General features: G+C 37.7%; 1 protein-coding gene across 1 annotated transcript; it reads left to right on the forward strand.

Annotated features, from left to right (window-relative positions):
• Positions 1-25,783, forward strand: tspan5a (tetraspanin 5a). Its single transcript, XM_053629010.1, has 10 exons — positions 1-428; positions 10,083-10,133; positions 12,164-12,310; positions 13,193-13,363; positions 15,096-15,221; positions 16,626-16,673; positions 17,165-17,281; positions 20,883-20,944; positions 24,721-24,760; positions 24,842-25,783. Exons 1-9 carry the CDS (start codon positions 345-347, stop codon positions 24,737-24,739), a joined length of 825 nt encoding a protein of 274 aa, XP_053484985.1. The 5' UTR covers positions 1-344; the 3' UTR covers positions 24,740-24,760; positions 24,842-25,783.
• Positions 25,784-26,483: the final 700 nt, after the last annotated feature.

Raw genomic sequence — 26,483 nt, forward strand, 5'->3', positions numbered from 1 at the left:
TCGAGATTTCGGTCCATCAAAATCAACCATGTCAAGTGTAAACAGAGCAGTGAGACAACCGTTTAGATTAACCGCAAAAGTAGGCCGAGGTTCCTTGCGTTTATTATCCACAAGAGGCTTCTGACTACCAGCACGTCCTGTGTATATACATTAAAGTCGTTAATATTTAGCTGCGTCAAGAAAACAATCCTGAATGATGTGTGTGTGTGGATAGTGACAGTGAGGGGAAGCTTGGTGTCTCTTTCTAGATAAAAGGCGGCGGTAATTAAGCTGAACCTGCTGCACTGATCCTTTCATTTCAGAGTTAAGTAGCAGGAGAAGGGACTTAATGTGGACGAGCATCAATGATGACAGGAAAGCATTACAATGGACATGAAGTCAGCTGCTGCATCAAATATTTTATATTTGGATTTAACATAATATTTTGGGTAAGACCATGTTTCATTTTAACTTGATTTTCTTCTTCTTTTTCCTTCGAGGCCATGCTCGGCTGTTTGTTTGTTCAGTTGTTATCCAAACGGTATGTCTTTGTGAAAGGACGACTGTGTTGTTGTTGTTGTTGATGTTTTTACAGGATAAAAATGAATTTATTTTTTATATTTTTTACCAGTAAACACCGTCGCATCCAGCCTCCTCTTACTGATTCAGATGGGTCTGATTAAAACAAAACACGCTGATAATATTGATCCGGTTTGATTTTTATTTAGTGTACCGTCTTTTCCCGTCCATTTTAAATCCCATTCTTGTACACAAACAACGGACATCTTTTCTACGTCTTTCAAAGACATATTAAAACTTTCAGTATTCTCATTTTAAACGCTTTTCCTTAGAATCGTTACATTTTTGCCAGGAGTCTATTTCCTAGCGTCCATGCAGCGTTCAGTGTGTCCAGCGTGTTTCTGTGCACAATAATAATAATCGGCTTTAACACGAGTTTAGGTTACGTAGGATCCGTACACTACTGTACTAATAGCATGTATTAATAATACTGTACTAATAGCATGTCAGCATACCAGGTGCACTTAGTAGTAAATTATAACGTACTGTTTGTTTCATATAGTAGTATTTTCTAAACTGGTCCACGTTGTTGCTCTGTCTCAGCTCCTAACACGTCTAAACCAAACAATGAATAAAATAAGTGTGCTGGCGGACCCTTGTCCTAATAATAATAATAATAATAATAATATACGTTGTTTTGTTATTATTATTGTTATGAAGAAGAAACCAAATTATTATTATTATTATTATTATAAATATATAGCCTCTTTCTGTTTTTCATTCCTGACAACTTTCTTCCCATATTCCTTTCCTAACAAAAATCAGTTAATTATGCATCCTCCTGTGCTTTATTATCAACAGCTAATCTACATTACAGAGTCTGAGATGGTAACAGTTCATTACTCAGTCTTCTGCTGTAAGATTAAGTGCAGTGCCAAACAGAAGACTGTCTATCACCACACTTTTACTGCACAATTTAGGCTATTCTACACACTACATCAAGCCATTCATCATTTCCATTAAGCCATGTGAGGGATTTCTGTTTTCCTCCAACACTGGCCATTTTATTTAATTTTGGTGTTTTTTTTATGGTTAATTTATTATCCATATTTTTCTATCTTATTTATTATAAAGTCCTTGTAGTGATTGCATTTGTACCTGAAATGCGCATACTGTAGATTACACTTTAATGGTATAATAGACATTATTTTACTATTTAGGTTCCACAGACAGGTATAGGTTTGCCGTACTAAGATTCCACTTCAGGCTGATGGAATAACCTTTATTGGCCTCATTCCTCCTGTAAGTGCTGACACTTCTGCTGCTGTCTGCCCTTTTTTTATCCTGAGAGTCCTGATTAGGTTAGACAAACCTTATTAAATATTTAATTGGAGCTAAAAATGCTAGGATGTAAAAATTTAAAGCTACCTTTTGGGGAAAAGCCGCCTAGCGTTTTCATAATATTTAAAATAATATGGAAAAAGTCTCCAAACTAAGTGCTCCACTAGCTTGTTCTTTCAGGTGAAAGCACAAAACTACTAGGTTTGTAGCATTAAGATCTAATTCCCTGTTAGCAGGGCAAGTACCTTTGCAGTGTTATGACTATAAAGGTGTATGTAGAAGAACACTATTGGTCTCCTCTCAATATATTCCTTATGGCTGCCTGAATGATATTGCAACACCAGCAGACTGTTCTTGCTAATATGTTGTACAGCCAGTTAAAGCAAAAAGCTTAGGTTTATTCAGTTTTCCAACACAAACTATGCCCTAAGTTGAAATGAATAATTGATCCATTTGCGAATGAAGATTTTGCTTTTACTGTGATCAACCAAATTCACTGTCGGCTGGATCCAATGTGACCCTGATCAGAATAACTCGCTTACTGAAGATGAATGAATAGATGTTATCATTGAATATACATAAAAATTGTTATAGTTCAGACATCAAGTAAGATGTATTTGTTTCCTGGCTTATGCTTTGCCCTGTCTGTATTCCATATAAAATGTCCCTGGGAGCAGTTAAATGAAGTGTTACTCCCACACTCCTACTGTTATTGCATTAGTTGTGACCATAACAGAGTAAATAAAGCACCTGAAATATTTTGGGACAATAACATAATTACTTTTCATAGTTGACCAGATTGGACTTCACATTAAGTTAGAAAAATTGTGTTTGTGTGTGCACATTTATTAATTAATATGAATAAATGCTTTATCAATTTCAAAAGAATAAAAAGCCAAATAACTGAATACAATGTATGCAACAGTTTCTCTATGGTCCATATTTCTCTTGCTTTGGTTAGTAATTTTTCAGCTTTATACTTTATTCCGCTTTGATGCACTTTCTGTGTTCTGTATGCCTTCAGAGTGCGTCTCCAAACTAAGTTCTCCACTAGCTTGTTCTTTTAAATGAAAGCAGTCCTTTGTTTTTCTGCATGACAGTTTCCTGTGTACATGATATAGGGTTTCTGAGGCATGGCACATTCTCCTTTTTGTTTCCATTTTAAGAATCTTTGCATGGGTGAAATATGAGGCTATGTTGGACAAAAGATTTATTTTGATAAAATTTACTAAGAGAAATATTCAGTCACTCAAGGTTTCATCAGGTCACAGATGCTTTCATGTGAATGGTCGATGCAGTCAGTGAACCATTGGAAATGCATAAAATGTTTTAGCGTCAAGTCTCATCAAGATAATAGATTTGTAATTATCACTCTCATCAGCGCACTGTTTCTAAATATAGCTGCTCTGTTGTAAAGCTATGTCCTAAACCTAGGTGAATCCTGTGTACCACCTCAGCTTTGACTATTCCTGTTAGTTTTCCTTATTTTTATCGGTAAGATTGAGTATTAGATTATGCATAGAGGTGCATTAAGTTCTTGCAATCATAGTAACTAGGCTACAGTAAAGAAAGCAAGCCTATAATTTAAATCTAGGCTAGTAATCCTTCTAGACAAACAGTCCTGCCAACCTCACTGAAGTACAGGAGGTGTTCAGAGTGCAATAACTGGAGGATTTGATTATGAATGTAATCCAGTAGAGAGCTCGGATAGGCCAATATGATTATAAAGTCCCCTAAAAGCTCTAAACACCATTTTAAGTTATAATACAAGACTGACAGGAGCTAATTTGGTTATATCTTTGCACACAGTTCATGCAGTACAGTATATTGAGACTACTCCTCAATAGCATTTTAGGGCATGATGTTGTTGTTGTTGTTGTTGTTTCCAGACATTTAACACAGGTCTAGATGGATTAATCCAATAAAACGGTCCTGTCCCTACAGACTCTGATACAATAACACCCAAGTTTCCAACATGTAACAATGGAGTAGTTAAGAATGGATGCATAATTACTATTTATTTTTATTACAATAAAGCTTGAATTTGGTTTAATTGGGTTTGACTTGTTTATGTACAGTCAGCTCCATAAGTAGATTACATTAGATTGCATTAGATTGTTTATTGCCATGGTGCGGAGAGTACAAGTACAAAGCAAGTGAAATGTAATCAGCATCTAACCAGAAGTGCAAATAGCAGTGTAGCAAGTAGAAAACAAGTGTGCACATATATGGCAGTTTACATGAACCCACTAACCCTGTAAGGCCAAAAAACCGGCTTGCCCGTCTTTGACCTATTCCCGTAAGGACAATATACCGGCTTGGTCGTCTATGCCAAATACCCATAAGGCCAATATAGTGGCTTTACAGTGTAAACGTTATCCCCGTAAGGCTGGTGTACCGGCATTACTCTGCTATGATTCCTTACTTATTTAATTATTATTTTTTGACCTGGAAGGTTGATGACGTCATGACGTCACGACGTGATTACGTCGTTACGCCGTCATTATGATGAAGATGATCCAAGCGTGAATGTTGTTGATAAACTTGCGGTGTAATAGTAGAACTTAACTAAAAATGTCAAAGCGAAAAGCTAATCGTGTTCCAGCTAAAGTTACACCTACAATGAACACAGGTACCTCTAAAATACTGAAAAAAATTAAAACATACTCAGTTACACAGGCGAGAGCAAGTATTCTAGATAGTGACAGCAGTGAAAGTTCAGGCGATGTTGAAACCGAAACTGATAGTGACGCAAACTCTCATAATTCATTTGATCTGGCGCTAAAATGCATTTATTCAAAGGCATTGACCACGCTGATGCTCGTATGGTACTTCTAAATGAGTATAAGGATTTTAGCGAGCATTTTTCATAATTTCTCTAGTTAAGAATTGTGCTCTAAGTGGAGTAAAAACACTGAACTGCTTAATTTTCAAAGTAATATTACACACATACATTATTATAAGTTGTTTCAAGGCCTAAAAATGTTAAAATTAAAATGTTGATTTTGGGGCCAATTTTGGCCTGGGAACTCAGGGTTGGCATGCTGTTTCTATGGGGAATATAGGGTTGTGGGACATAATACTGGGGGAACTAAGGGGTAAGAGGGTTAACTACCCTTCGGATGGCTACACTACAGGTGAAAAGTGTTGAGCAGTAGTGTACTACAGGCTGTTTCAGTATACTTTTTTTTTTTTTCAAGTTCACATGGCCAAATAATACAAAGCTACAGGCCTGGTGTTTGACGCACGCACCAATTCCTTCTGATAAATGTAAAAAAAATTTTGGCTATAAAGTAAGCACGTTTTGAGTTGGTTAGGTTCCCATTTGCAACCTTCGCAATTTTGCAATCACAGAAATGAACGCAAAATCAAAATCAAGCAAACTCTGCAGTATTCGGAGGAGCAGATTTGGGCCAAGACGCATCATTTGACATCAACACAATGTGCATTCAGCCAAAGCACTCTTGTATCCACATGCCTCCAACAAGTGTACAGCTAAAAGGTCTCATTTACCGACAAACATCACTGCAAAAGACGTCAATTCACGATGTAAAAAGCACAAAAAACTCTGTAAGTTGCATTGCAAATTTTGCCACAGCAAAATCAAGCATTTTTGACTGCAACAAAAAAAACTCAGCGAAATCCTGTATGGACTGATAAATGTGTAAGTACATTTACATTTATTAATTTAGCAGACGCTTTTGTCCAAAGCGATTATACAAATGAGATAATACAAGCAAAGTAGAGGTAGAGCTTATCATGCATGTCATATAACAGTTATTTCCGGTCCAATAATTTGATTGGAAGATCGGCAGTCCAAAAGTGCTTATATTACTTACTGGGACGTTTCTCTGTATGTGTCAGTCTGCTTGTCTGTGTTCGCCATGTAAAATTCCACTTCCTAGATCGAAGCCATTGCTACAGTACTGTTGGGTACATCATCAGCACACATGGAAAATGATAATTTTCAGGAATATAACATTTGACTTAAACTATGAAAGCTTGGCAGATGAAATGGAAATGAACAAATCACTGTGAGCTAACTAGCTCAGAGGTGTACACTGGTAATGATGTGCACTTGCTGCCTCACTCTGTAGGATACTCTTACACATGGGATCTTAGGACATCAAAATTTTCAAGGTGTGAACTGCGCATCATTAGAGAAATAATCCCTGGTACAGCTACAGGAATTCTGGTGCTATGACTCTTAAAATGGGCAGTGGTGGCTCAGTGGTTAAAGGGTTACTGATCAGAAGGTCAAGAGTTCAAGCCCCAGCACTGCTAATCTACCACTCTTGGGCCCTTGGGAAAGGCCTTTAATCCTCAATATCTCAGTTGTATAAATGAGATAAATGTAAGTCGCTCTGGATAAAAGCGTCTGCCAAATGCCATAAATATAATAATAATATAATATAAAATGGCTCGATGATCTGTTCTTACTGAGAAATGATGCTGAAAATGCTCAGACATGACATCCCAAATTGGTTTATGAACCAGCCTTCAGACAGTTCCTGAGCTTGCGTTTTCAACTCCTTTTGTTTGGCAACACTGCAGAATGGCGTTATTGCCAGAAGAAATTCAATATCAGTTAAAAAGAACTGATCCAAACACATCGGACATTGCAAACAACCAGCAGTTGTTTGCAAAATATGCAAAAGCAAGATTGGATCTGGAGGAAACACAACAAAGCTGTTTAACCACCTCAAAAGAAAGCACCCCAAAGAGTATGCCAAAAGACCGGTAACATACGGTGAGTGTAACAGCACTGCAAGCAAGAACAATGTTGTTAAACAACAATAGCAATAAAGAGGTTTGAAAATGCATTCCTCATGAGAAATCAATTTAGCATTGGAAAGACATATACTGATCAGCCATAACATTAAAACCATTGACAGGTGACATAAATAATACTGATTATCTCATTACAATGGCACATATCTAGGGGTGGGATATATTAGGCAGCAAGTGATCAGTCAGTTCTCAAGGTTTATGTGTTGGAAGCAGGAAAAATGGGTAAACGTAATCATCTGAACGACTTTGACAAGGGCCAAATTGTGATTGCTGGACAACTGGGTCAGAGTATCTCCAAAACAGCAGGTTTTGTGTGGGGTTCCTAGTACCTACCAAAAGTGCTGCAAGGAAGGCCAACCAGTGACCAGCGACAGGGTCATGAACACCGAAGTCTCATTGATGCGTGTGGGGAGTGAAGCCTAGCTCGTCTGGTCTGATCTCACAGAAGAGCTACTGTAGCACAAATTGCAGAAGAAGTTAATGCTGGCTATAATAGAAAGATGTCAGAACACACCATGTATCTCAGCTTGCTGCATATGGGGCTGCGTAGCTGCAGACCGGTCAGAATGCCCATGCTGATCCCTGTCCACCACCAAAAGCACCTACAATGGGCACGTGAGCATCAGAACTGGACCATGGAGCAATGGAAGAAAATGGTTTTAATGTGCATGTTTATAAGCATAGATTTATAATGCCCATTATCACTCCAGAAGGAGAATGAGACTGAATGTGCAAAATATGTGAATAAAATGTGTTTTTATTCTTAAAAACAGTTTTGTTTGCTGATTTTTCACATTTACTTGTACTGCAGGGACAAAAATACTAAATGAGGATTTTGTTTTATACTTGTTTCATATTCTTAAATATCAGAAACTTAATAGATATTTGTGATAAGCTCATAGCCCTGTTAGTCAATTCTAAACTTCAGATGTTTCATTTCTGAACGAGCATTGAACATTTTGGATTTTGAACTTTTGGTGAGCTAAGAAAAGACCTCAGCAAACAAAAGGGCCCGTTTACACTTACTCCCTGCATACACTGTTTAAATTATGAGCAGATTTCTGATCATATTCAGCTTGGAAATATGAATAGAAATTTAGTGACTCGTTCTCTGGCTATGCGTAGTCCCTTTGCTCAGTATTATAGACTTATATCTCTCATTCAATCCCTCTGTGTCTGCCTCTGGCTGTCTCTGACTGTTTGGTTGCTTTATCGCTGGGACTTCTAAGGAGTCAAATATCCGGCCTTCTGAGAAATGCTGAATGCTTCTTGTTTTCCCCTTGATGACCCCCTTGTCCCACTTCAGTCACATATAGGGATGCAGTACAAGTGTACTGGATCACTACAACAGTGTATACCACCTAATATAATAAAAAATCATGTCAGGTCAAATGTGTTCATAATGGAAGTAGCAGAATAAGTGTTCATGTTATGCTGTATTGCCATAATGTCTGTATTCACAAAGGCATATATTAACATTTTACTAAAAGAATAAGGTATTGAACAATATTTCATTTAACTCTATAAAAGTTAATTATATCCCTAATTCCAGTGCAAGAGCTGTCCTTCACTCTGCAGCCACTAGTTGGACAGACACATGTATTTAATGTTTTTAGATCAAATCTGTGTAGTGTGGTTAACTCCTACTTTCTGTATGAATGTCAGAAATGTTAATGCTTGAAACAAAACCGACACAATGACGGCTACTGGCCTTGCCTTACTAACAGCATCAGATTACCAACAACATTAAACACACTGACCCACTGTACTGAGTGCAGTGTTAAAGTATTGCAGTGTTAAAGTATCGCTGTTCTCAGTATTAGACCAGTATTAGTATTAGACCAGTATTAGTACGTACAATGAGTTCTGATTGATGTGATTGAGAAAAAGTGTATATATTTGCTTTGAAAGACCCTGCAGCTATATTTATTATGAAAGACACTTTGTTAAAAGCCTGGTTATTGTTTGGTGCCTGTTTGAACCAGATAGTTTCAGGAGCTTTCCTGATCTCATATCGTAATGTATGAACTACACTATATGTTTGTGGACACCTGACCATCTCACCCAAATGTGGTTCTTCCCCAAACTGTTGCCACAAAGATGGAAGCACAGAATTGTATAGAATGTCTTTGTATGCTGTAGCATGAACATTTCCCTTCACTGGAACTAAGGGACCCAAACCTTTTTCATCATGCCTCTGTGCACAAAGCTACGTCCATAAGGACATGGTTTGCTAATGTTGGTGTGAAAGAACTCGAGTGACCTTTGGGATGAATTGGCATTCCACCAGGCCTTCTTACTTGGCATCAATGCCTGACCTCACTATGGCTCTTGTGGCTGAATGGAAACAAATCCCCATGGCCAAGCTCCAAAATCTAGTGAAAAGCCTTGCTGGAGGAGTGGAGGTTGTTCTAGCAGCAAAGTGGGGAATAATTCCATGTCAATCCCCATGGATTTGGAATGGGCATATATTGGTGTGATGGTAAGGTGTCCACATACTTTTGTCAGTACAGTAGTGTGTATATCGTATCATGGGGACTACTCTTGAACTCTGAATGCAGGATTTCTGTGAAACGTTATTTTTCAGACTGAACAATAAATCTGATCGTTGGAAACCGCTGTCAGTCAGTCCTAATCTCACACTGAATAATACAATTTTGCCCACAAGATTAGGGTTACTGGAGGTTTCTGGAGCGCTCGACACACTTTATCGCTTCCTGTAGATATATTTTGAAAGCTCAATCTCGGTTCTCCCGGTGCTAGACACTGAAATGAGTTACCTGCTTGAATCACCGATAACACTGGCAGTTTAAACCCACATATTTTGTCGATTACTCATTAGTAATTTACTGTGTGTGCAAATGTGTGAAGACATTTTGTTTCATTTACAAAATATGGTACATTTGAACACTTACATTATTCCTCTTAGGGTATAATAATATCTGTAAAGTTAAAATGATCCCTGAATGCCTTTTTACATTTATTTCAATAACAGAGCCTTTTATTTATTTTATTTTTTTTATTGTTGATAGATTATTTTGACTCAAACAGAACCTATGGATTAGAATTTTCTTAGTTGGTCTTACAGGGTGTAAATGTGTTCAGAAGTCTTGCATTGACTCCCCTGAGATGATAGTTACCGGAGTGCACTGTTACAAATGATCATAAATTCAGTACACTTTCACACTCACTGACCCCTGGTCTCATTTCCTGTTTCTGGTTTATATGTTAGGAAATGAGAAATGAGATTTTTTTTTTAGATTTTTTTTAAAGTGGAGTGAGAGTCGAGATTTGTTAGATTTTTCTAACATGGAGGGATGTTAAATTAAATTTATCCAGGTGAAATGCCGAACACATGGTGAATATTAGAATAAAGTGTTATTTACTGTATTCTACAATAAATAAGCTTGAATTATGTATGAATTACTGAACTTTTCTTCTGTTTTTTTTAGTTACTGGGGTTGGCCTTCCTGGGGATTGGACTATGGGCATGGAATGAGAAGGTGAGAAAGTGTCAAATACACATTCGCTGGAGTTATGTTAAGTCAAATCTACTGAAAAGTGTTCATCTTCCAAGATGAAAGTAGTGTTAAGAACGAGTAAAATGGAACTAAGTCATTAAAGGTGAAATTTCAGTGTGCATTCAGGTACTGCATAGAAACTAACTAAACATCCATTATTAGGAGATCACAAATTCAAATTCCAATAATGCCACAGGCTTCTGTAGCCATGGGTCTGAGAGAGCTTGTTGTAAATGCTTCTCAGAGTGGGAAGAATAGTCTTCCTCTTTGTTCTGCTTGTTTCCTGTTTATTATTTGTCTCTTTGAGGGAACATTTGAACCCTTCAAACAAAAGGCTTTCAGAGCACTCCAAGGAGAATGGTTTTAGGGAGCTAGTATGAATCCTTAAATAAGGTTGAGGGTTAAGGAACTATTTTAGTGGTGTAGTTGGTGTGCTGATTTTTATTCAGGTGGTGGGTGGGAATTGCCATTGATTAGTGTGATTACGTTGACTAAATTGGGAGAAAAATGCACAAATAATTTTACAGATAATTCTTAATGTAAGTCTTCATTTGACCCAGCAGGGGTGTCAAACACTTCTCAGTTTGAAGTGAGTACTTTTCCACAGCAGTGTCATTCATTCAGATGCACCTATTGAGTAAGGTCAGTTTGTGCTATCTTCATCAATGTTTGCTAACCCAGAGTGGGTATGATGAGAGACCTCAGTTTTTCGGGTGTTGTATACAGTACCTAAAAGTGCTGGATATTAACCAGAGTGTGCAGAGTTAGGACTATAGCAGAATGTGTCCCATCTCTGTACACAGTCTTTAAGTGGTATATATTTTAGTCTTTCTTCTAAAACATATACCACTTAATTCAAGACAATGCATTTAAAGTACTTCTATTTGGGTAATTTGATTGTCCTCAGTTGTCTCACAACTTGTATCTCACATTCAAATGCATTGCCTCACATTTTCACAGATTAGTATACTGTGTAGCCTGGGGAGGATGTAACTAAAGATAAGTACAGCAGGCTCTGAAGGCACAGAGGACACCGCCTTGAAATTTATGAAATCTGTGTTCATGTAAGAGAACCAGATATTCATGTTGGTTAGGTTGGCTTGGCCTGCTCTCAGCAGGGAGCATAACTGAATCAAAGCCAATAGCACACTGACATGTTTTTTTTTTTAATACACAAATAAAAACATACAGAACATTTATTCTATTTTATTACATTTATCAAAACCCAAATGATGTTCCCTATGCTGTAGACTAGGGCCCTTACATAAATGACCATGTGTTAGCTTACATCTCAGTTGACCTCCCACTCCCTTTCCTCTGTTTACAGTTGGCATTAACATCTGTCTCTGTTGGACAGCACTAAGTACCGGATGTTTGGCACATTTCAATACTGCTTCTTTAAGAAATGCTATATAATATTGTTTTTGAATATTACAAGTTGCAGTGTTGGACTTGGCGATTGGAAGGAGTATATTTAGAGTTTGGCAGTATAAGTTCAGCTTCCAGATGTTACTGTTAAAGCAAGCATTATACTGTTGAACTATAAAGCTGTCAAGTCACATTTTTGAATTCCCCGAACACCGACAGCACAGGCCTATCCTCCCCCTACGCAGTTATTAATGTGTGACTGCAAGAAAGTTTTACTTTCTTTTTTGTGGAAGAGCAATTCCTCAATGGTGGTGGTGTTAAAAGCAAATGAAGCATGATTAGTAGAGCAAAAGTTCCACAAAATGCTGTGCAGCCTTCCACTGATTGTATGAGTAGCTTTTATTGACCAATCACTTCAGTCACAACAGTTTAATTAAGAAATGCCATGTGACAGCTAAATATTCATATATATTTGTGCTTGTTTTGAACTGATATTGTGTTTTGGCACTTTCTAGTAAACTCTTTTGTCAAGAAATGTATATGTACATGAATATACCAGGTGTAAACCTTCTCAGCTCTACATTTCTGATCAGAGCTTAATAGTATACAACTGAATAGGGCCTAACTCTGTCTCTGTCTGTCAGGGTGTGCTCTCAAACATCTCCTCCATCACTGATTTGGGTGGGTTTGACCCTGTCTGGCTGTTTCTAGTGGTGGGTGGTGTGATGTTTATCCTGGGTTTTGCTGGTTGCATCGGAGCTCTGAGAGAGAACACCGTCCTCCTCAAATTTGTGAGTCTATGTTTTCATCTTCATAGTATCCTTTTTAAACGGTCAACGGTGAAAGACACCTTTATTCAAATAGTCAGATACTATTAATATAATATTCCAGAATTATTGACACCCCTAAAGTGTTTATTGTATTGCCCTCAGTCTCCAACAGACAAACCTCTGTTGTCTTTTAACTATGTTCTGTTTCTGATGTATGTTCTAAAATCTGCCATCCACCACAATGGGCTAATAATGGATATAAAAAAAATACAAAAGCACTTCAAAACATTGCAAGACATTGGGGCTTGTGTGAAGATTGATGCCATTTATGAATTGCACTATATTTCAGCCCAAAACTTAGTTAAGATTAAGACTTGGCCATATATAGTACCGTGAATATCTCCAAGCATACACTCAAATCAATAGAGAAATGATTGTGGAGACACAATCACTGTTTTGCAACAGACAACTCCATCTCTAGATCTGAACACTAATTCAGACCACTGTCTTGAAAGAAAGAGGACAGTTCACTTGCAAAAAACAAAGAATATAAAGAAGTTTGAAATGTTCTGTATGAAGGAGTGTCCAAGATCCATTTATTAAAGTGTAATTAACTTTGTAAGATGATACGATTATTAAAATAAATGAATACAGGATACCTATATTGAAGTATGACTCATGGCATCCAAGTTTATTTTTTTTAGCTCATTTTTTATAAAGGGTGTCAGTAATTCTGTCAATTTTCCTAGTCCAATTCAGTTATCTTATGCAGCAGTCTTCTATATCATGTAGCAACATCTGTTATTTTAGTGTCTCAAGATTATTTGGGGGGAAAAAATAAAGTCTTTACTTGAACTAATAATAATAATTTCTCCTGTGTTCTTGCTTCTTGGCCCACTCTAGTTTTCTGTGTTCCTGGGGATTATATTCTTCCTGGAACTGACAGCTGGGATTCTTGCCTTTGTCTTTAAGGACTGGCTCAAAGACCAGCTTCAGTTCTTCATTAACAACAACATCAGAGCCTATAGAGATGATATTGACCTACAAAACCTTATCGACTTCACTCAGGAATATGTAAGTGGGAAAGTGTGACGTGTTTATTGCATGACACAGTAAAAGGAAAAAGAAAGATGAGAATAGAAAAATAATCGTGAAACCTCAAAACAGTGAATGTTGCTTGATGAGAGAGTAGATGCGACAGAAATAGGGAGGGGGAAAAAAGAGAGGAAGATTAGGACAAACATGATAGACAACACAATTGCTGCATCTCCATTCTCAAAGTCAGTGTGTGTGGAGCCAGTTAACATAACAGTCTGCTCTACATCATGCTGTCTCTAATAGGCAGAATCCCCACAATGCAGCGCTTATTTATTTTCTGTATTACTCTTTTATTTAGCTGACAGGATCATCATAGCAGGCTGCTGAAGCTTGTCTATTTCACAGAATTGAAACATTAGCAGAGATTTTTTGGCAGACAAGCCACCTTAGGAAAATGGACGCTTGCAATAGTAATTTGTAAATGACTTGTACTTGCGCAATGGATTTCAGTGCATTTTGAATGCTCCATTGTGTCCACTTTGTACTACAGACATGCAGTCCTACAACTGAAGTGTAAAACAAATGCATGTTTCATCGTTTGAAAGTTTTAGGGCCTTTAGGTCTGCCAGGTCAGCTTCTCGCATCTAATTCAGCCCAGGAATCTAATTCAGTTTTGTAGTTTAGCCAAACCTGACCCTTTCACAGAGATGACCAAGCACTCTGTATTAGCATAAGCTAACATAGCAATTTATTTAGGTGAAATCATTTTAGAAGTATATAACAGAATATTAGAGATACACTGATAGTGGAGACATTATATTCACAATGAGAGAATTTTTGCTGGTATGTCCCTTAATTTTTTTTCCTTCCATTCTTGCTGATCAATTACTGCATCAGATTTTAGGATTTTACAGTTTTACACAATCTTAGTGGCGATATGTATAAAGCTGCTCAGAGTAAAGTTTGTACCAAAAAATTCAAACTGTTGAAAGCAGCAAATGGTGGCACCACTGAGACAGAAAGGAAGTGCACCCACTAATTTTTATATATATATATTATATTAGTGTGTGTATATATAGCTTTTATCCATTATACTTTAAGAAGCGCTGAGTCCTGGGCCATTGCTATACCAGTAACAGCTCTGCTGGAGTGGCAGATCACAGAATGAGCCATTTTAACCAACCAGTCCTCCTCCACCTGTGGCAAAAGCAGTTTCGATACAAAATTTATGTATAGGTTTTAATACAGTGAATTATTCTACATGGAATTAAGATGAATTAAGATAATTTCATTTATCTGTGGGTTCTTCTGTTTTTATGACCAAGTGCTTTCTTCCAACTCAGCTATAGGGTTTGAATTTACTTTTGAACAGCGAACAGTTAGATGTCATCAAGTAAACAGGCTAAATCTCAGATGTATCCCTTAGTAAATATGAAGAAGCTTTAAGTGAATGTCCTCGGTGGCATTAACTCTGCAATCACTGAGAGTGTAGCTTATTAAATGTGTTTATTTTATTAGGTGAACATATACTTTATACTGTGTGCTGCTGTTAGCTCGTGCTACGGGAATTAAGTGTGGTTGATTAATTTACAGCAAAGCCACTGTGATACTTCATGCTTAAAAGTAACTCCTACTCGTCCCGAAGATCTTCTTTCCTTAACTAGACTACTAAGGTTATTTAAAGAGTGATTCACTGAAGCTTTCTATAGACCAGCTCAGATCCAGTGGAAGTAAGACCTGAAAGAACATGTTATGATCTCGTGTGCAGTGGGAATGCTGTGGGGCTTTTAAAGCCAGTGATTGGGATCTCAACATCTACTTCAACTGCACAGACACCAACCCCAGCCGAGAGAAGTGTGGCGTTCCCTTCTCCTGCTGCACCAAGGACCCAGCGGTAAGAGAGAAATGAGGGAAAATATAGATAAAATGGATCTCAGTAAGAGCATGGTTTTAACAGGTTGTATTTGATTTGCTTTTAATAGTTTCATTATGAAAACATCATTTTTTTTCATGTATATAACAACACAGACCTTTTACAGTACAATCTCTTTAAGTTAGTGCAGCTGCTTGTAGCTAGCTCAGCCCATCACATGACCGCTAGCAACCAGGCAGTGTGAAGACTAGCATGCGCTTCCTGAGTGAGATGTTCATCCAGTCACTACATCTTTTCAAACTACTGCTCGTGCTGCAAAAGTTAGTCAGAAATAACCTCTAACTGCCCTCTTTCGCATGCCTGATCGGCTAGTGTTGCTATGATTGACTAGGAGAGAGAGTAATGCCATCACTCGCACATAGAGAGCAGAGCCAGAAGCATTTTTTCTCTCTTAGACTCCCAGCTGTGGCTGGCTGTGGCACCACTGGGATTCATGATCTTTCAAAGGCTAGGACAAGTTGTTTTTCTGTTGTGCCACTCAGGAGCCCATTGTAGTGTTTTAATAGTACAAGCTGGCAACAGAGATTTAGACTAGACAAGTTACGAGATGTCGAGTTCTCAGGTATTCCAACAGATAGAGTCTGATCTTACTGATATTACACCGGGCAAACCTGCACGATCAACATCATTATTTTCAGGTAAAGAAGTTTTGTCTTCCAAAGGTAAAGTGGATCTTTTATCCAAGTTGAAATGCTGAGGTTAGACTGAGGTCTCCTCTGGGGGAGGACATGTAGAGCTGATTTTCTTCAGCAAAGTACTGATAAACTGTGAGAGTGCATGACCTTTCCCAAAGAGATGGTGCATGGTGACATAAGGAGAGGGACAAGCCTAGATCCTTGTGGTACACCAGACATCATGTGATATGGCTTGGACTGTGTGTCTCTCCACAAAACTTCGTGGGACTCAAATCTCCAAGTGCAGCTCCTGTGATGCTGAGAGTTAATGGAATGATCAGGAGAATCTGATGGCTGATGGTTTGCAGTATCAGATTCCAATTAATAATTGTAAAAAAAAAAAAAAAAAAAAAAACTTCAGGGGGTATTTAAAGTAAAGAGCATTAATTATAATATGCCATAAGCTGTCAATCTTTTATTATTTAATAAGCTGTAACTCATCATCTGAAAGCATTAATCATTATTTCTAGTTAAACAGGAAAACAAATCTAGGATTTGCAATCTGCAATTCATTTCAGTAAACACAGAAGATAAAAGAAAGTGCAGTGTTCGAAAAGCATTTTCTATAAGCAGAAGCATTTTTATCCAGCTTAACCAGTCCACATGGACCACAGTACTGCTTTCTTTGTCTATTCTAAAAAATCATTGCAATAGAGGAACTATTATTTATACTGTGCTTCGTGTATTTTAGGAGGATGTCATCAACACACAATGCGGATATGATGTCCGATCGAAATTGGTATGTTGATCTGTTCTTTTCTTTTTCAGTCCTTTCGTCAAATATCATGTTCAGGAGAATGAAGTCACATTATATGGCACAATAGAAAACATTTCTACTATAGTAAAGTATCCTGAATATAAAGAACTTTCTCATGCTTAACTCCTGATTAAAGGTGTATTTTTGCCTCCTACCTGTTTTCTTATTATTTATCAGTTTGGGGAAAGAAAAAAAACAATAACAAAACTGAAAGTATGATGCAGATGTGGTGTAAGTAAATAATCAAAAATTGCACAGTGGGCATGAGGAGCCCCCTGCAGGTCATGAATCATAACAGATTCATTATATTGCCTGCAAACGAAACAAAATAAATGAACACTGTACTGCTTTTTTTTTATTTTTATCATAGGCTGCTATGAACATAAGAGAGTCAACAGTTCTGAGAGAAATCTGATATAGTATGTAATAAATGTAATCTTCCTTAAGATCATTGTATTTATTTGTTTCTATAGGAAGCTGAACAGAAGACTGTCATATATTTGAAGGGCTGTGTGCCTCAGTTTGAGAAGTGGTTACATGACAACCTGACAGTAGTAGCAGGCATCTTTATAGGAATTGCACTGCTACAGGTAAAGTTCATTAACCTTTCCATGTTTGTATTTATAGATAACACTTTTCACCTTCTCTACTTCTTACTTCTTACAAATATAAATTCCTTAATTGTCATTTGTATAAGTAAAAGGAGATTCAGTGCACTGTTCCCCATCAAGCTATGCTATCTACACCATATGGCCAAAAGTCTGTGGACATCTGATCTTTACACCCATATGTGGTTCTTCCCCAAACTGTTACCACAAAGCACACAATTGTGTATAATGTCTATAATGATTTTCCTTCACTGGAATTAAGTGGCCCAAACATGTTCCAACATGACAATGCCCCTGTGCAGAAAGCTTGAGGTCCATGAAGACATAGTTTGTGAATTTAGGGATGGAAGAACTCCAGTGTCCTGCACAGAGCCCTGACCTCAACCACACTGTGAACACCTTTGGGATGAACTGAAACCCCAACTACATGCCAGGCCTTCTTGCCTGACATCATTGCCCAACATCACTAATGCTCTTGTGGCTGAATGGACAAATCCCCACAGCCATGCTCCAAAATCTAGTGGAAAGCCTTCCCAGAATAGTCATGTCCAGGCAAATGAAGTCACATTATATGGCACAATAGAAAAAAATTCTACTATAGTAACATAACCTGATTGAAAAGAACTTTCTCATGCTTAACTCCTGATTAAAGGGGTCTTATTGCCTCCTATCTGTTTTCTTATTATTTATCAGTTGGGGGGGGGGAAACAATGCCAAAACTGAAAGTATGATGCAGATACAGTGAGGGGAAAAAAGTATTTGATCCCCTGCTGATTTTGTACGTTTGCCCACTGACAAAGAAATGATCAGTCTATAATTTTAGTGGTAGATTTATTTGAACAGTGAGAGACAGAATAACAACAAGAAAATCCAGAAAACCGCATGTCAAAAATGTTATAAATTGATTTGCATTTTAATGAGGGAAATAAGTATTTGACCCCTCTGCAAAACATGACTTAGTACTTGATGGCAAAACCCTTGTTGGCAATCACAGAGGTCAGATGTTTCTTGTAGTTGGCCACCAGGTTTGCACACATCTCAGGAGGGATTTTGTCCCACTCCTCTTTGCAGATCTTCTCCAAGTCATTAAGGTTTCGAGGCTGACGTTTGGCAACTCGAACCTTCAGCTCCCTCCACAGATTTTCTATGGGATTAAGGTCTGGAGACTGGCTAGGCCACTCCAGGACCTTAATGTGCTTCTTCTTGAGCCACTCCTTTGTTGCCTTGGCCGTGTGTTTTGGGTCATCGTCATGCTGGAATACCCATCCACGACCCATTTTCAATGCCCTGGCTGAGGGAAGGAGGTTCTCACCCAAGATTTGACGGTACATGGCCCCGTCCATCGTCCCTTTGATGTGGTGAAGTTGTCCTGTCCCCTTAGCAGAAAAACACCCCCAAAGCATAATGTTTCCACCTCCATGTTTGACGGTGGGGATGGTGTTCTTGGGGTCATAGGCAGCATTCCTCCTCCTACAAACACGGCGAGTTGAGTTGATGTCAAAGAGCTCCATTTTGGTCTCATCTGACCACAACACTTTCACCCAGTTGTCCTCTGAATCATTCAGATGTTCATTGGCAAACTTCAGACGGGCATGTATATGTGCTTTCTTGAGCAGCGGACCTTGCGGGCGCTGCAGGATTTCAGTCCTTCACGGCGTAGTGTGTTACCAATTGTTTTCTCGGTGACTATGGTCCCAGCTGCCTTGAGATCATTGACAAGATCCTCCCGTGTAGTTCTGGGCTGATTCCTCACTGTTCTCATGATCGTTACAACTCCACGAGGTGAGATCTTGCATGGAGCCCCAGGCCAAGGGAGATTGACAGTTCTTTTGTGTTTCTTCCATTTGCGAATAATCGCACCAACTGTTGTCACCTTCTCACCAAGCTGCTTGGCAATGGTCCAAGCCCATTCCAGACTTGTGTAGGTCTACAATCTTGTCCCTGACATCCTTGGAGAGCTCTTTGGTCTTGGCCATGGTAGAGAGTTTGGAATCTGATTGATTGACTGCTTCTGTGGACAGGTGTCTTTTATACAGGTAACAAGCTGAGATTAGGAGCACTCCCTTTAAGACTGTGCTCCTAATCTCAGCTCGTTACCTGTATAAAAGACACCTGGGAGCCAGAAATCTTTCTGATTGAGGGGGGGGTCAAATACTTATTTCCCTCATTAAAATGCAAATCAATTTCTAACATTTTTGACATGCGTTTTTCTGGATTTTCTTGTTGTTATTCTGTCTCTCACTGTTCAAATAAATCTACCATTAAAATTATAGACTGATCATTTCTTTGTCAGTGGGCAAACGTACAAAATCAGCAGGGGATCAAATACTTTTTTCCCTCACTGTATGGTGGAAGTAAATAATCAAATATTACACAGTGAGCGTCACAATCAACTATTACACAGAGGAGCCCTCTGCAGGTCATGAATTGTAACACGGATTCATTATATTGCCTGCGCACCAAACAAAATAAATGAATATCAGAGGTTATTAAAACAACAAAAGGGGATTAAATCTGGAGTGTGTATGTATGTGTATATAATATATATATATATATATATATATATATATATATATATAATATAAATAAAAATATGCATTGTGTGTGAGTACACTGTGTAGAAGTCTTAGGCATATGCAAAGGATGTAGAGCACAGATGCCTTCAAACATAATGAAATTTAATGTTTCTCCATTTAAATACTATAAAGAGCAGTAAACTGTAATGAATGAAACAAGGGTAATATTTGGTGTGTAATATGAGGCCGTCTGTCCGAAATGGACCTGTCAACAGGATAATGATGGGCAACTTGAGGAAAACATGAATTCTGCTCTCTATCAGAAAATCCTAAAGGAAAATGTCTGGTCTTCAGTCCGTAATTTGAAACTCAAACTCAACTGGATTATGCAACAAGACAATTATCCAAAGCATAGGAGTAAATCCTAGTCCTATAAATAAGTTAAAGACTGATCTCCAGTTCTCAGAAGCGTTTGGTTGCGGTTATTGCTGCTGAAGGGGGCAGTTAGTTTTCACATTGGTGATAGGTGTTGGATATTTTTTTTGCTTCAATTTAAATGAATGAATGAATGAATAAATAAATAAATAAATAGAAAGAAACTGTATTGTGTGTTTACTCAAGTTGACTTTGTTTTATGTTGTATTTCATTTGAAGATCTAAAACTATTTAGTATGAGATGTACACAAACACAGACGAAATCAGGATGGGGACAAATACTTTTTCACAGCACTGTATATTAAATGACAATATTGTGCACATATATTTTGTGCAAATGTGTATAAGGTCATTTTGTGCAAATCTACAATGTGCGATATGTGAGGTCTTCATGGGAAAGTAGTACAAATAAAATATTATCAATATGACGTGGTGCCGTAGTCTGATTAATATGGTGGATCAAGCAGCATTGTCCTGGAGTGTATTTATTTACCTCTCTAATCATTTCTTTTCATTTCTAATCATTTCTCTGATCATTTATTTTTTGTATTGTATATAGGATAATATACAAATGTGGGTTTTTTTGGTATATTGTTTATGTAAGATGATAAAGTTGTCTAAATGTTTGGCAGATCTTTGGAATATGCCTGGCCCAAAATCTAGTGAGTGATATTGAAGCTGTGCGGGTGAGCTGGTAAGTGACCCTGATCAAGCTGATGAAGTGTAAATTAGTCAAGATCTCTATCTGCTTTGCTTCTGCATGCTGCATCTGCAACACACTGCATGCTGACCCTGTACCCTTCTGCATGCATAGACATTCAGAATTGACAAAGTACAAAAAAAGAAAGCGTGCTGGAGGCTTTTGAGTATGTGGACAATATAAGGAAGTTAATAGAATACAATATAAGTTAAGATAAGAATAAGCCTTCTTTTGCATTTTCTTTATGTTACTACTTAATTGAAGTAATTAAGTATATAATTAAAGTACCCGTGTTTGGCTTTATATTAGCATAATTAATCTTTGATGCGATGGTCATTCATTTTATTTTTATGTAAGAAATTTTGTAAATACTGTATTGCAGACACCATTCGGTTCTTATTATTGACATCCATTACAACACCTTTAAAAATTTAACCAAGCTGATAAACACGGCATCCCCATGACCATGAGAATGTACCAGCATGTGTCCAAGTGTGACTCACTACCATGAACATTGCTATGCCAACTCGCCTCACCACTTCACTTCTCATGCTTCCATCAGGGTGCCGCCCCCCTCCTTCGCTGCCCACCGCCCTCTGTACAACTCCAGCAAGAAAGCCTCAGTGTACTTGTGAGGGAGGTGCTACCTGGTGGGTGCAAATGTAGGCCACTTTATAATTTTTACCCTTCATCTTTAGCTAGATTCCCTTAGACATGGACAGCCCTGCAAGACTCTCCCTTCCCTACTCTCTTGTACAGTGTGGGAACATTTTAATTAACTTAGCAGTAGTCAGTCTTTTGTGTCAGGTACAATTAGTACTCAAACCTTTCAGGAATGTAAGGTTTGTGATATCAGACAATTAAAAGACTTCAACATGACCAGATTCGATTCAGTTTTATTTGCAGGTCATTATGCTAATTCCTTGTACAACCTACATCCTAATACAGTATGCATTCCTTGCATTAATGTAAGCTTGTTTTCTCCATTTCTAAGAATAATGTGTAAATATAGGTTCATAATCTAAGCCTCCCAGCCTGCTCAACATGTATTCTTAAATTGTCAGGTTCCACAGACTTGCGTTAAGGCCTTACTTTAACACCAGTCTTCAATGATCTAGTACTGCACCCCTTTATAGTGTATAATAAATTCCACAGACCCCCTCAGTACAGATTTTAACATAATTGAACTATTAGACTTATTATTTAAATATGTACAACAATATTCTGCCTATGTATTGAAGCAATAGAGCTTGTTATTCAAGTTGACATTATAGGACTACTTATTTATTTTTTAAGTTTCAATTAAACCCATTCAATTAAATGACCAGTCAAACAGGCCAAAACTAATAATAATATAATATAATAATAATAATAATAATAATAATAATAATAATATAATGATAATGGTGGATTGTAACAAAATGAACTATCACAGACCCCCTGACTGTGCTTCACTGCCCCATTTTGAGGGACCACTGATCTCAACTCACGTGTTCCTAGTAGGAGATGTCTGAATGCAGTACATTTGAATGTATTCTCCTCCTCTGCATTTTGTTTATCTCTGTTCTCTACATGCTGCATGAGCCATCATACTACACTTCATTGAGGATTTTGATACCCTAATGTCTCTCTCTCTCTCTGTGCCTGTTAGAAGCTGGCTTGCTTTGCTAAGTCTTCCTTGCAAGTCCATATGAATATGGGTGTTTTCTCACAAACCCTCTTTTTATATGTATTACAGTGTAGTATGTAATTATTTGAACAGTGACACTTTTTTGTTGTTGTTTTAGCTTTGTACTCCAGCACACTGGATCTGAAACAGTGACTGTTAGGCTAAGGAAAAGTCAGCTCACTATTTGTAATATTTGGTGAGGTTCTCCTCATACACCAGCAGCTGCCAATAAAATAGGAAGGAAAACAAATAGCTGTTTTCAGTTATGTTGCCTGGCAATTCAGAAAGCTCTTGAACATTCAGGTGCTCCAGCCTAGTAGCTGATTGGAGTTTCAAAACCGTTAGCTATGGCTAACTTTCACCAGAGTTTCTGACTATCCCTTAAGGTGCCGAATGTGAAGTGTAAATTTGAGGGTATTGGGTAAACCATTCGGTAATCACAGCTGTTTATGCACAGTAGCATCACATGAAGGTACCGCACAAGGAACTGCACAACCGAACAAACTTAAATTAGCATTTTTAATCTCTCGGTTGCCAGAAATCTTTGATCCTATATCAGCTCTTCTCTGGTGCTTGTTCAACTTGTAATGCAGCCATTTCGCATTTCTGCTTGTTTCAGTAGCTTCTTGCTTTCAGTAAGTGAAATAAGCTCAGTGGAGGTCTGCTCTGATCATCCTTATCTTGCCTCTTTATTTGTCCCTGAAATCTAAAGGCATTGTAACTCTCAAGTTATTCTCCTGTTGCTGGTAATTTTTTGCACAGTCTACATCCTGGAGAGCTTATCTGAACTGTTCAGTAAATTTGCTACATTTGGGAAAGTAGTCCTCAGTGATTCACCACTGTGGTCTTCTTCTTGCTAAACTTATCATTGAATTTTTGCTTAACAATCTAAACAGATCGTGTATTAAAAGGGTCACAAATTCACATGGTTCACACAATATTAGATGTGCATACTTATAGGATAACTCATATTTTATAGTCTTTTTTTCTTTTCCACAACCTGTGCTGGAATACAGAGCCAAAAACTGCACCATGTGCATGCACTGTCTGATGCTTAAAAGCAGCAAAATTCATGAAAGTTCTTGATTGTGTACAGTGCATTCAGAAAGTATTTCAGCTGTACTTTAAAATGGATTTAAATTAATGTTATTAATGTTATCAGTTTGCCAAACATAATTAAGCAGGATTTCACACAACATAACCTGAAACCTGTCAAATTTACACAAGTATAAAGAGCCTTTGCTGTGGCACTTGAAATTCAGTTGCATCCTGATCATGTTTCTATGGCCTAAATTAAAGTGGGCCTGTGGTAAATTCAGTTAAATGACCACAATTTAGAAGGACGTCTGTCTGTATAATGCCCCCACGTACAGAATTAATGTCCAAGATATTAATGTGTCAAGTCATAGACCTGGGGAAGGAAAATGTAGAATTTCCACAGCTTTAAAGATCCCAAAGAACATAGCTGTTGACCAAATCTCCAGAGGGTCTGTGTGGGGATGAGCGAACCTGCTGGAAGGACAACCATCTCTGCAGCATTTTTATGCAGACAGATGGCACGTGCCATAAAAGGCACTTGACGACTCCCATGGTGTTTTCCAAAAAGATACCTAAAGGACTCTCAGGCCATAAGAAACAAGAAATAAGAAACTACAACCACAGCCATTTCAGAATCTGTTTGATTGTAGTTATATTCAGGTCTTCATATGTATTAGTCTCAGTGATCAAAGGATTCCCATAATGCACTGCAAGCCAACATCAGTTTAAACAGTGTGCAATTTTGGTTCATCAATCCAATAACTGTGTAACAATAAGCATCGTGTAATACAGCCATCATTGCTATAGCCAGAGATCACATTTAATATTATTATCTAGCACAAACATAGGAGATTCTTTAGTTTTTTCCTCTCATCTCTTGAGCATTTGGAATAAACCATTTAAATCTGGCCTACAGTTTACCTGGACTTGTACCAAATATGAGCAAACCAGCATAACAACACCTCTCCTGCAACGTGTTGATCAGCTGACTGATGTGAGGCAGATGACAAACACCTTTGATTAACTCTCATACTCTTCATGTGTTCTCTTTTGTCTTGTTCAGTTTGTTCACCGGAAGATAATGTTCCTTCAGACATTCACAGGTAATTGACGGTACTAAATGCACTTTTACACTTAGAACTATCTTCACTGTTAAAACCTAACTTTTTTTTCCCCACCTACAGGACTCGTGAGTAATGGTGCCAGCAACAGAACCCAATATTCACAGTTCACCAGGTCACATGTGTGTACAGATGTGATCTGCACAATCATATTTTATTGTGTGAATACAAATCTTTCTAGAGTATTTCACATGCCAGACACCTGTGTATTAAATGTAAATGTATGGCTGTGTGAGTGTGTGTCTTGAGATGTTTCACAATTAGAATTCACTACATCTCTTATGTTCAGTTTTGTTTTGTTTTTTTGTTGGGTTTTTCTTTTTCTTTCCAGTTAACACTGTTTCATAAAGAGACACATACAGACATTATTACACTGAGGAAACTATTTTGGTCCAGTTTGTGGACACTGACTTCTTATTTCATTTTCATCACATTTGAATGTTTAACACATTTAAATTTTGATAATCACTTGGTTGTGTCCTAATATCTCAAAAGGTATGTATTTGTTCTTTATCAAGTGAAAGTCCATAATCTTTAGTGAACAACCTCTGACACCAGCAGAACGTACCATGAAAATAGTGTCAAGTGATTTATAAACAAAAATCTAAAAGTTCAGAGGTCATGGCTGTAATATATTAGTATATATTAATAGTAGAGAATGGCTCTGAAGGATTAAGATAAATTAAAAACTGAATTCAATACACTTCAAAAAGTATTCTGTACACACTTTCTATAAAAGCCAAGTATTTTTAGAGTGGTTTCATAAGTGGTTTTCCATGGGAAAAAAATAATACAATCTATTTAAGAAGCCAAATAGAATTAATGAGGGATGAACAAAAATCTGTACTGTTAACGGTAAGTATGTAAAATGTGTAAGGGAATGTTTTTCTAACGCAGGCTTATTGTAATCAAATGAACTAAGATTGGAGGACAGAATGTGATAAACTCTTGATTCTGTGCTTTACTCGCCCATTTTATGAAATAAACAAAGCCTTTTTCACCTGCTGACATTGTGTCCCACATTAAAGATGAAGATGGGATTGTGCATGTAGTTAAACTGGTGACAGCATCATAATAATAATAATAATAATAATAATAATAATAATAATAATAATATTGAGAATTTGCTTAATCTATCAGTTATGCAGGTGTGAGTAATGCCTTTATGGGAAATAAGTGAAAATCAGTTTATTGTGGTTCTTTAAGGGTTTTTTTTTGTTGTTGTTGTTGTTTTCCTCTCTTAATAATGACTACTTTTACGTGCACATCAAATTCCATTTGAGGTCTATATTCTGGTTGCAGCCAAATTCCGAATACGATGTTTATATGCGCACAGGCATCAGAATATTCCTGTATACATAGTTGTTGTACTCCGGTTTCCTCCCCCAGTCCAAAGACATGCATGGTAGGCTGATTGGTGTGTCTAAAGTGTCCGTAGTGTATGAATGGGTGTGTGAGTGTGTATGTGAATGTGCCCTGCGATGGACTGGCACCCTGTCCAGGGTGTACCCCGCCTTGTGCCCGATGCTTCCTGGGATTGGCTCCAGGTTCACCCGTGACCCTGAAGAAGAAGTAAGCGGTAGAAGATGGATGGATGGATACAGTTGTTGTAAGCCCGAGTGGCAATATGTAGCCTACAGCTAAACATCTGTTAGCACCCACAATTCCTTGCTAAATGAGCATGCGCATATATCTCCTTTCGAAG

This window comes from Ictalurus furcatus, chromosome 7 (assembly GCF_023375685.1).
Source record: "Ictalurus furcatus strain D&B chromosome 7, Billie_1.0, whole genome shotgun sequence".
NCBI lineage: Eukaryota > Metazoa > Chordata > Actinopteri > Siluriformes > Ictaluridae > Ictalurus > Ictalurus furcatus.

Coding starts and splice junctions, on each gene's coding strand:
- tspan5a (XM_053629010.1), top strand. CDS start 345: ATGATGACAGGAAAGCATTACAATGGACATGAAGTCAGCTGCTGCATC. Junction 429..10,082: donor GATTTAACATAATATTTTGG/GTAAGACCATGT, acceptor TGTTTTTTTTAG/TTACTGGGGTTGGCCTTCCT. Junction 17,282..20,882: donor TAGGAATTGCACTGCTACAG/GTAAAGTTCATT, acceptor AATGTTTGGCAG/ATCTTTGGAATATGCCTGGC.